Source organism: Hyperoodon ampullatus, assembly GCF_949752795.1.
Source record: "Hyperoodon ampullatus genome assembly, chromosome: 18".
NCBI lineage: Eukaryota > Metazoa > Chordata > Mammalia > Artiodactyla > Ziphiidae > Hyperoodon > Hyperoodon ampullatus.
In genome coordinates this window covers 632,352-642,086 of record NC_136931.1, presented here as the reverse complement: position 1 = coordinate 642,086, position 9,735 = coordinate 632,352, and the positions used below count along the sequence as shown (strand labels likewise).

The 9,735-nt window shown below is 61.9% G+C and overlaps 1 protein-coding gene across 1 annotated transcript; it reads left to right on the top strand.

Moving 5' to 3' along the window:
* Positions 1–878: 878 nt before the first annotated feature.
* CDK10 (cyclin dependent kinase 10) lies at positions 879–9,732 on the top strand. The gene is made up of 13 exons (XM_079723953.1): positions 879–1,071; positions 3,330–3,402; positions 4,048–4,119; positions 5,318–5,420; positions 5,560–5,641; positions 5,733–5,800; positions 6,888–6,940; positions 7,098–7,167; positions 7,786–7,845; positions 8,219–8,342; positions 8,417–8,556; positions 8,794–8,846; positions 9,048–9,732. The coding sequence occupies exons 1-13, from the start codon at positions 985–987 to the stop codon at positions 9,152–9,154; spliced, it is 1,092 nt and encodes a 363-aa protein (XP_079580079.1). The 5' UTR covers positions 879–984; the 3' UTR covers positions 9,155–9,732.
* The last annotated feature ends 3 nt before the right edge of the window (positions 9,733–9,735 follow it).

Genomic DNA, 9,735 nt, shown 5'->3' with positions numbered 1-9,735 from the left:
CGCCCTGAACTTACATTCGCATCATTTTAGCATTTACAGTATAGTCCCCGTGACAGGAGAAGCTGCACCCCTCCTCCTACACGGGCCACTCACTGCCCTGCCTCGTTCTTCTCCTTAGCACACCGTCTGCTTTACTTACCTTGTTTACCGCCTCCGGTTAGAATGTAAGGTCCGCCAGGGCAGAGCCCGACAGGGCCGAGCACGTAGGGGGTGCTCAACACGGGTGTGTTAGGTGACCCTTTGGTCCCACAGTCCCCCCGTCGCCGCGTCCTGTCAGTTCTTTCCACAGCTCTCGGACGCGCCCTCTGCTCTCGGTCCCCACTGGCCCTGCCCGAGCCTCCTCCCTCCCTGGCTCCAGGTCAGCCCTCCAAGTGCTCCAAGGGAGAGATCTACAGCACAGCTCCCGCGGCCCCGCGGCCCCGCGGCCCCGCGGCCCCGCTGCCGCCACGGCCCCTGCAGCCACCCTCCAGCCCACTGCAGCCCCCCGGACTTCGGCGGCCTCCTCCGGCGGCCGTTACTCAGCGCCCCAGCGCGGTCACGTGCCCGCACTTAGAACTAAAGGGCTTCCTTGGTGGCGCAGTGGTTGAGAGTCCGTCTGCCGATTCAGGGGACAAGGGTTCGTGCCCCGGCCCGGGAGGATCCCACATGCCGCGGAGACGCTGGGCCCGTGAGCCATGGCCGCTGAGCTTGCGCGTCCGGAGCCTGTGCTCCGCAACGGGAGAGGCCACAACAGTGAGAGGCTCGCGTACCGCAAAAAAAAAAAAAAAAAAAAAAAAAAAAAAACCTAAACTAAAGCTAGAACCTTGGTAGTCCGAGTGCATCGTAGGAGTTGAGTTCCTCGTGGGTGGGGTGGGGTCTTCGGGAGGTTTCCTTGGTAACCGTTGCAGAGGCGGGGACGCCCCGGAAGTAGACCATGCGCTTGCTCCGAGGAACACCCGTCTGCGCCTGCGCACACGGGAAGTGGGAGGTGGGGCTGAGCTCGGCATGGGGGAGCCGGAGCCGGAGCCGGAACAGATCCGTCTGAAGTGTATCCGTAAGGAAGGCTTCTTCACGGTGCCTCCAGAGCACAGGGTGCGACGACGGGCTGCTCGGGGTAGTTGTGTCCTCGCTGGCGGCAGGGCGGAGCCGAAACGCACTGGGGCCCTCAGTGTCGCGCTAAAGCGCCAGGTTTCCGGCAAGAGCGGGAACGACAGTCCCAGAGCTCCTCGCGACAGGCGCGGAAGCCGGCGGCGGCCGCCCGGGACTCCGGTCCCGACCGGTTCGCAGACCCCGGGGCGTGTCACGCCCGCGCGAGGGAAGGGTCGGCTCCCTGGCCGCCGGCCGCCTCGGCCAGAGCGCGCTCCAGCGCGGGCGTTTCTTAGTTTTGTGCCGGGGACGGGCGCCTCGTGTCGGGAGACAGTAGCCATGGGAAGAGTTGGAGGCGTGTCTGCCACCGGGCTGTGGGTGCACCGGGCGCGGGGCCCCACCTGTGACCCGGCAGCTTCGTTTGGGCCTTGCTCCGTGTGGGGCCTCTGCGTGTGTAACTGTCACGTAGTCCTCTCGGGGACCCTTTGTAGAGGTGAGGAGGGTGAAGCTTAGGGGCGTTGGGTGATTTCTCCAAGGTAGACGGCTCGTGCAGGGGCAGGTGTGAACCCTGGCGGCGGATTGTTTTAACCACTTGCTGGTGCTCTGAGAGGCCGCGTCAGTGCCCAGTAAGGGTCCTAACAGACTGGCTGAGTGAGCGCAGGACCCTCCCCCGCCCCTTGAGCCGTCCGCCGCCGTCCCTTGAGCCGTCCGCCGCCGTCGTTCGTCAGCAAGACACGCAGTAGCTGCGCTCAGTGGGGAGTTAAGACATACCCGGACGAGGACAGTGCACAATAGTAGGTGCTGCGAGACGGAAGTGTCGGGATTTTTCAGAGAAACAATGTTTTCAGCTGGGGGCCAGGAAGCAGTTTTGAAAAGCGGTAGCATCTCTGCTGGGCGGTAAGGGTGAGTGCGTGTTGGACACGCGGAGACGAGGAGGGTTCTTGCCAGACCTGGGCAGCAGCAGGAGCAAAGTCCCGCGAAGCACAGAGCGCACAGGAAGCACCAGGGGGTCACGGGAGAGAGAGGACAACTAGGCTGAGCTGAAACCGTGGAAGGGCTTCAGTACAGGCCAGGTGACTCTGACTCCGTGCCCCAGGATGGAGGGCGAGGTACGCAGAGGCAGGGAGTCCAGAGAAGGGCTGTTAGAACTTGAACCTTGCCGCACGTGCTTCTCCAACCCAAGGGGAGGTGCTCATTCAGTCTGCTACAACTGAAGGTGTATCAGGGTACAGGCTCTCTGCTAGCATATGGAGACCCCAAAATACAGTGGCTTAAGTACAGGTCTTTATTTCTGGCTCCCCTAACGTCTCACAGGTGGGCCAGGCACTCAGGTTGTCTCTTTGCTCCACCTGTGCCCCACCCAAATCCCAGCCTGCCTCGAGGGGCTGGAAGGAGTGAGCGGGGCTGGAAGGAGTGAGCGGCAAGCAGCCTCCTTTGATCAGAAAGTTGCACTTGTCCCTTCTGCTCGCATCCCATTGGCCAGGATTTAGTCACATGGTCACACCCAGCTGCAAGGGAGCTGGGAACTATGGCCACCAGCTGGTTGGCTATGTGCCCCTGGGCAGTTTCATAACCCAAAGGAAGAAGTAACATGTGGGTGATTGAGACAGTTTTTGCCGCAGAAGTGTTTCCGCTGTGCTTGGTAGATGCTTCGTGAAGTTCTTCAAGCTTTTTCCACGTCCAGAGCTTGCTTGCTTATTTATTTATTTATATATGGCCTCGCCCTGCAGCTTGTGGGATTTCAGTTCCCTCAGTCAGGGATTGAATCCAGGCCCTCGGCACTGAGAGTGCGGAGTTCTAACCACTGGACTGCCGGAGAAAGCCCCAGAGCATAATTTAGAGCGGTGCTGCTCAGTGGACTTTCTGTGATGGTGGAAGTGTTCTGTTTTCTGAATCATCCAGGATGGTCACCACAAGCCACGTGGGGCCATCGAGCACTTCACATGGCTTGTGCGGCTGAAGAAATGCACTTTTAGTTTCATTTTAGTTAATTTTAACCAAATGTGGCTGGTGGTTCCTCTTTTGGGGCAGCACACATCTGGACCATGGAATTGAAAGGGAGTGGTTAGACCGTCTTTGATATCACATTCAAAGAGGCCAGTATCATCACCCCATTTTCTCACCTACAAACCCGGGTGTGTGGTCACCTTTCTGTTTGGTGAGCAGGACATGAGCTGGCTTTTTGGTACCAATTGCGTGTCCATATCCATCTCTGGTTCCATTAGCTGCCAGATGCCCTCACCGCCAGCACCTCTCTCTTTCAGCTGGGACGGTGCCGGAGCGTGAAGGAGTTTGAGAAGCTGAACCGCATTGGGGAAGGCACCTACGGCATTGTGTGTGAGTGGCCATGGTGGGAGGCCTGGGGACCCAGGGACTGTCCCAGCAGCAGCTGTGGCAGGGCTGGAAGGAGGGGACAGGTGATCTCTAATCCCTGGTGTAATTGCCGTAGATTTCACACCACTCCTGAATAGACGCAAGCATCAGATTGCAAATATGTAGCCGTGAGTAGAGATAGCTATTATAGCCATAAAGTATACACCGCGGAAAGCAGCCAGAGCTGCATCCACAGCAGCTGGGACATTGATGTGCGTCAAACTGCTACGGGTTTGGAAGATGCACAATTTAGCACAATGCTTTGGGGAGCCAACTTTGACAAAATAAGAGTTCCTTTTTCAAGATAAGCTAGCGTATTTGCTGTTAGAACATAGTAACTGCAAAGCACAAAGCAGTGATCTGCATACCAGCTCTAAGAAGGAAAACTTACAGGGAGCTTCTCACAACCAGGGGCCCTGTACCAGCTCAAGCCAGAGGACTCCCCAGGGAGCACATCTCACAGGGTCGGGTGCTGCTTGCAAGGAGTGTGGAGGGGCTGTCACAGGGTACCCAGCAGTCAAGGGGGAAGAGAAAGGGAGCCCCCATGGGGCAGGAGGCCACACGGTGGGGTCGGGCTTGGATCCTCTCCTGGAGGCGTTTCCATTGCAGATAGGGCCCGGGATACCCAAACAGATGAGATTGTGGCCCTGAAGAAAGTGCGGATGGACAAGGAGAAGGATGGTGAGTGCGGAGGGGCCGTCGGACCACTCTGAGCTCATGTGGGAGGGGGAGGAAGATGCGAGTTGCCTGAGGCACCCCCCCCCCAGTCGTGCCTGCTTTCCCAAGGGTGTCTGCATGGTGGTCAAAGGAGGCTGGTCTCTGGGGGCTGCAGCCGGGCCCCCCCAGGGCCTGTGCAGTGGATCCCCTTCACCCTCCCATTGGGTGACTGCCTCATCTTCTGTCTCAGCTCAGCGTCACCCCTCCACAGGGCTTTCCCACCCAAGACTGAGCCGGCAGCACCCGTGTGCTCCACGCCCCACTGCTGACAGCCCCGTGGCTGCCTGTGCAGGCAGGGCTCTGCTGGGCTCACTGGGGGCCACCTGCCATGCATAGGGGTCAGTACAGAGTGCTGCTTGCATTTGATGAAGGAGGGAAGGGTTAAAGGTGCTGGTTAGGATGGCCTTGCTTCTCCCTGAGGTAGCAGGCAGAGCCCTGACAGCGGCGGGCATGGGGGTCCCTGAGAGGTGATGTGGACTGGGGTTGGGGGCTCACTGAGGTAGCTGGCTGTCAGGGGTCCCTGTCTGCAGGGCTGGGCGTCACAGAGGCTGTTAGAGGTCCCGGTCTGCAGGGGTGGGTCACAGAGGCTGCCAGGGGTCCCTGTCTGCAGGGGGGAGGGTCACAGAGGCTGCCAGGGGTCCCTGTCTGCAGGGGGCGGTCACTGAGGCTGTCAGGGGGTCCTCACTGCAGGGGGGTGTCACTAAGGCTGTCAGGGGTCCTTGTCTGCAGGGGGTGGTCACTGAGGCTGTCAGGGGGTCCTGACCGCATGGGGGGTGCTCGCTGAGGCCGGGCTGGGTTGCAGGGGTCCCTGACTGCAGGGGTGGGTCACTGAGGCTGTCAGGGGGTCCTGACCGCGGGGGGTGCTCGCTGAGGCCGGGCTGGGTTGCAGCGGTCCCTGTCTGCAGGGGGTGGGTCACTGAGGCCGGGCTGGTTTGCAGGGGTCCCTGTCTGCAGGGGGTGGGGTCACTGAGGCCTGGCTGGTTTGCAGGGGTCCCTGTCTGCAGGGGTGGGTCACAGAGGCTGTCAGGGGGTCCTGACCATGGGGGGTGCTCGCTGAGGCCGGGCTGGGTTGCAGGGGTCCCTGTCTGCAGGGGGCGGTCACTGAGGCTGTCAGGGGGTCCTGACCGCGGGGGGTGCTCGCTGAGGCCGGGCTGGGTTGCAGGGGTCCCCATCAGTAGCCTTCGAGAGATCACGCTGCTCCTTCGCCTCCGCCATCCGAACATCGTGGAGCTGAAGGAGGTGGTGGTGGGGAACCACCTGGAGAGGTGAGTGGTCTGCTTGCTGGCCCCGCTTTGGGTCCTGCCCGGCCCCCTCCCTCTTGCCCTTCCTGCTGCCCCAGGAGGGTCCCTTGGCCCACTTGGGAGGAGGCGGGAGGTGGCCTGCGTTTCCCCCTCTTCTTTTCAGCATCTTCCTGGTGATGGGTTACTGTGAGCAGGACCTGGCCAGCCTTCTGGAGAACATGCCCACACCCTTCTCTGAGGCCCAGGTTTGAGGCTGGGGGTGGGCTTCCCAAATCCTTGTTCGGCACACCGTGGCAAACGCAGGCTGCCCTGACCCTGCATCCTGGCCCTCTGCAGGTCAAGTGCATCGTGCTGCAGGTGCTCCGGGGCCTCCAGTACTTGCACCGGAACTTCATCATCCACAGGTGGGCTGGGTCCACGGGCCTGGAAGGGGGCGGGGCCTCAGGAGACATTTTTCCAGAGGAGTGCTGGTTTGTGACATGGGGGAAGTGTGACTGCCAGTACTGACCCAGTGCCAGTTGACGTTGCCCAGTATCCAGGAGTGGAGCAGGCGCAGCCTCGATGCAGTAGAGGTTCTGTAACTGCTCCCGGGGGGCGGTCCAGGACCAGATAATACCTGTTTTCTCCTTTGCGGGGCTGATGGTGTGAGCGAGTCAGGCTCTGAGAAGTGCTGCCTTGGAGACAGCCTTACTGGAAGGCAGGCCAGGAAGGGCAGAGACTGGAGGGGCAGAGGGGAGGGTCTTGCAGGCAGCAGCTCCGTGTGCCCTCGGTGGCTCGCATGGCCTGGGTGGGGATCAGACGCAGCACTGGAAGTCAGACCTGGGCTCAAGGCCTCCTCTGCCAGTTTCTCAGAAAGTTACTGGGAGCTCTCTCTGGTGTTTCCAGCTGCCACATCGCCTTGCACTGCCTGCCGTCCTTATTTTTAAGAAGTGCGGGGACTTCCGTGGCAGTCCAGTGGTTTAGACTTTGCCTTCCAATGCAGGGGGTGCAGGTTCGATCGCTGGTCGGGGAGCTAAGATCCCACATGCCTCGTGGCCAGAAAATCCAAAGCATAAAACAGAAGCAATATTGTAACAAATTCAGTAAAGACTTTAAAAATGGTCCACATAAAAAAAAATAAAAAGGAATTCCCTGGTGGCGCAGTGGTTGAGAGTCCACCTGCCGATGCAGCGGACATGGGTTCGTGCCCCGGTCCGGGAAGATCCCACGTGCCGTGGAGCAGCTGGGCCCGTGAGCCATGGCTGCTGAGCCTGTGCGTCCGGAGCCTGTGCTCCGCAACAGGAGAGGCCACAACAGTGAGAGGCCCGCGTACCACAAAAAAAAATAATAATAAAATAAAATAAAAATAAATAAATAAATACAATAAAAAAATTAAAAAGTGCAAACAGGAGGAGACGTATGGGGAAATGTTTTAAGTATCACTGCGATGGTGACAACCTCTTTACCCCATGCAGCTGCCTGGGAAGCACTGGTGTTCTCTTTCTGTCACAGGGATCTGAAGGTCTCCAACTTGCTCATGACGGATAAGGGCTGCGTGAAGACAGGTGGGTGCAGGTGCTGGCTCTGTGGTGGGGGCCTCCATGAGCGCCACCTCGACGGGGCGGCAGGCTGGTCCCGATAAGCACCCTGCACACTACAAGCTGGTTGCAAACGTCAGTGGGCAGCCTTCACTGGGTGACACTCTCCCTCCCGTCTGTCCAGCGGATTTCGGCCTGGCCCGGGCCTATGGCATCCCGGTGAAACCAATGACCCCCAAGGTGGTCACCCTCTGGTGAGTCCCTGGGGACCACGGGAAGTGGAGGGCGGTCATGCTGAAGCTGCACAGGGACCTTGGAGGTTTTTAAGCTGTGGAGCTGCACGCAGAGGCTGGGTGTGGGTGGCTCCTGAGGCAGGGCAGGGCTGTCACCGGGAAGGACCTGCCCCGTCCAGATGGGGCGCTGCTCTGCCCTGCGGCAGCCAGACCCCCAGCCTGGCTCTGAGCTGCTCGGAAGGGGCGGTGGCTTCACCGACGGGAGGACGGGAACAGTGATGCCCTCTGTAATTATTTCTCACTCGACATTTTGAAGAAGAACGGGGTTGTGGTTTAGGGCAGGATGCTCTCTGCCACGTGTCACTCAGCCGCAACCTGTATAGAACGGGCCAGCACAGGACACTGCTGCACGCGGGAGCCGTCCAGTGACAGCAGCTGCTGCCTCGTGTGCTATCACGTTTGTCGGGTTTAGTGGAAGGGACAGCCGAGCTGGGCTTCATGCTCCATCGTCCAGGCTGACTGTGGCTCTCAGGGACGGTGGTGGCCGGTGGGTGGGCTGATGCAGAGCCACAGTGCCTTGCGGAGGCCGGGCCGGAGGAGAGGAACTGCCAGACCCAAGGTGGGGGCTTCTGTTCGCAGGTACCGAGCCCCCGAACTGCTGCTGGGGACCACCACGCAGACCACCAGCATCGACATGTGGTGAGGGGTGGATGTGCCCAGGGCCTTGGGAAGGGCGGGGTGGTCTTGTGGGAGCTGGCAGGGCAGGAGTGGGGCTGGGGTCTCGCCAGCCTCCCAACTCCCAGGAAGGTGGGCCTACGCCTGGGGTCCGGAGAGGCAGTGTGAGACGGCGTCGGCGTTTACGGCCCCTGTCACTGAGGACCCGCCTCGTGGCCACTCAGAGAGGCTGGTGCCAGGTCACATGGCCCGGGGGGAGAACCCAGTGGTCACCTGCCCTTCCCGTCGTGGCAGCTCTGCCCCCGTCCTCTGAGCCCAGCACACGGGGGCTGGGGCCTGGCGGAGCGGTGCTCTGCTGGGCCGGAGGAGCTGAGGCGAGGCCCCGTGCTCCCTGCAGGGCCGTGGGCTGCATCCTGGCCGAGCTGCTGGCTCATAAGCCCCTTCTGCCCGGCACTTCCGAGATCCACCAGGTGGACCTGATCGTACAGCTGCTGGGGACACCCAGCGAGAACATCTGGCCGGTGAGTGCCAGCCCTGCCCTCCCCTCTCCTGCCCCTGCCGGCCACCAGCCTGCAGCTGCCGCTCCCCCGCACAGGGCTTCTCCCAGCTGCCACTGGTGAGCCAGTACAGCCTGAGGAAGCAGCCCTACAACAACCTGAAGCACAAGTTCCCGTGGCTCTCGGAGGCCGGGCTGCGCCTGCTCAACCTCCTCTTCATGTACGACCCCAAGAAAAGGTGCTGAGCCGGCCTGGGGCGGGCAGGGGTGCTGCGACCGAGAGGGCCCCTCCCAGACACGCCTGTGAGGGCCGGGCCTCTGCCCGCCCGGGTCACGAAGCCCTTTCCGAGGCTCCTGTCAGTTTCTGGGCCCCCAGTCCCTATCTGCCACCCAGCTGTCTGCTGTGCGGGGCGGGTGTGAGGGAGATGGGCCTCGGCCAGGCCCGGGCCCCACGAACGGCAAGGCCTTCTCTCCAGGGCGACGGCCGGCGACTGCCTGGAGAGCTCCTACTTCAAGGAGAAGCCCCTGCGTGAGTCTCCCCTGCCCCCTGGCCGGCGCTTGGCTGGGGGCCCCTGTCCGGGGCCGGGGCCGGTGTTAGGCAGGTGGGCGGTGGGGCCCGAGCAGGCACGGGCTGCTCGTGCCGCAGAAACCGCGTGCAGGACCAGGAGGGGAGCAGAGGGAGGCGTGGGGGGCCCTCCCCACCCGGTGCTGAGCAGCCCCCTCCCTGCAGCCTGCGAGCCGGAGCTCATGCCCACTTTCCCCCACCACCGCAACAAGCGTGCCGCCCCGGCCACGTCCTCAGGCGCTGAGAGCCAGGGCCGGCGCTGCAAGCCCTGAGGGGCCCCGGGGGCCCGGCCTGCCCCGTGGCCAGGACCGACCAGCTGCTCCAGCTGACTGCACCACTTCCTGCACCTCTGCCCCCCGCTGCCCCAGAACAGCAGGGCGTGGACACGGGGGATGCCCGTGGGTGCACTCTGCAGGCCCAGACACCCTGAGGCTGGCCTGCCGGGTGCCACCTGGTGGCTCTGCCGTCTGGTGGCTGGGCTGGGTCCACCTGTTGCCAAGCCCTCAGACCCTCACTTCCCAGGAGGAAATATGGCTGGGCCCATCTCAGGAGGTGTCTCTGGCTTGGGATGAGCAGACCCCATGTGGTCACTTTTGTCCCCACTTGATCCCCAGGGTCTGCCTGGGAAGGGAGAGGCTACAGTGACCCCCCGCTGGGGTGCAGGACTCAGAGTGGGAAGGAGGGGTGGGGTGTGGGGTGCCGCCAGCTTGGTGGACTGGAGTCTGGGCAGCTCTGAGCCCATCAGAGGGACAGCCTTGGGTTGGGGGCTGTGCCCTGTCCCCACTCCCCACTGAGGCCCCTGGGGAGGGGCATGGTTGGGCCTCGGCGAGATAAACACTTTCCTCACAGACGC

What these genes read in the sequence shown, in the direction of transcription:
- CDK10 (XM_079723953.1), top strand. Translation starts at nt 985, where the DNA reads ATGGGGGAGCCGGAGCCGGAGCCGGAACAGATCCGTCTGAAGTGTATC. An exon ending in CGGTGCCTCCAGAGCACAGG is followed by an intron (nt 1,072 to 3,329) that starts GTGCGACGACGG and finishes TCTCTCTTTCAG; the next exon opens with CTGGGACGGTGCCGGAGCGT. An exon ending in CTTCAAGGAGAAGCCCCTGC is followed by an intron (nt 8,847 to 9,047) that starts GTGAGTCTCCCC and finishes CCCTCCCTGCAG; the next exon opens with CCTGCGAGCCGGAGCTCATG.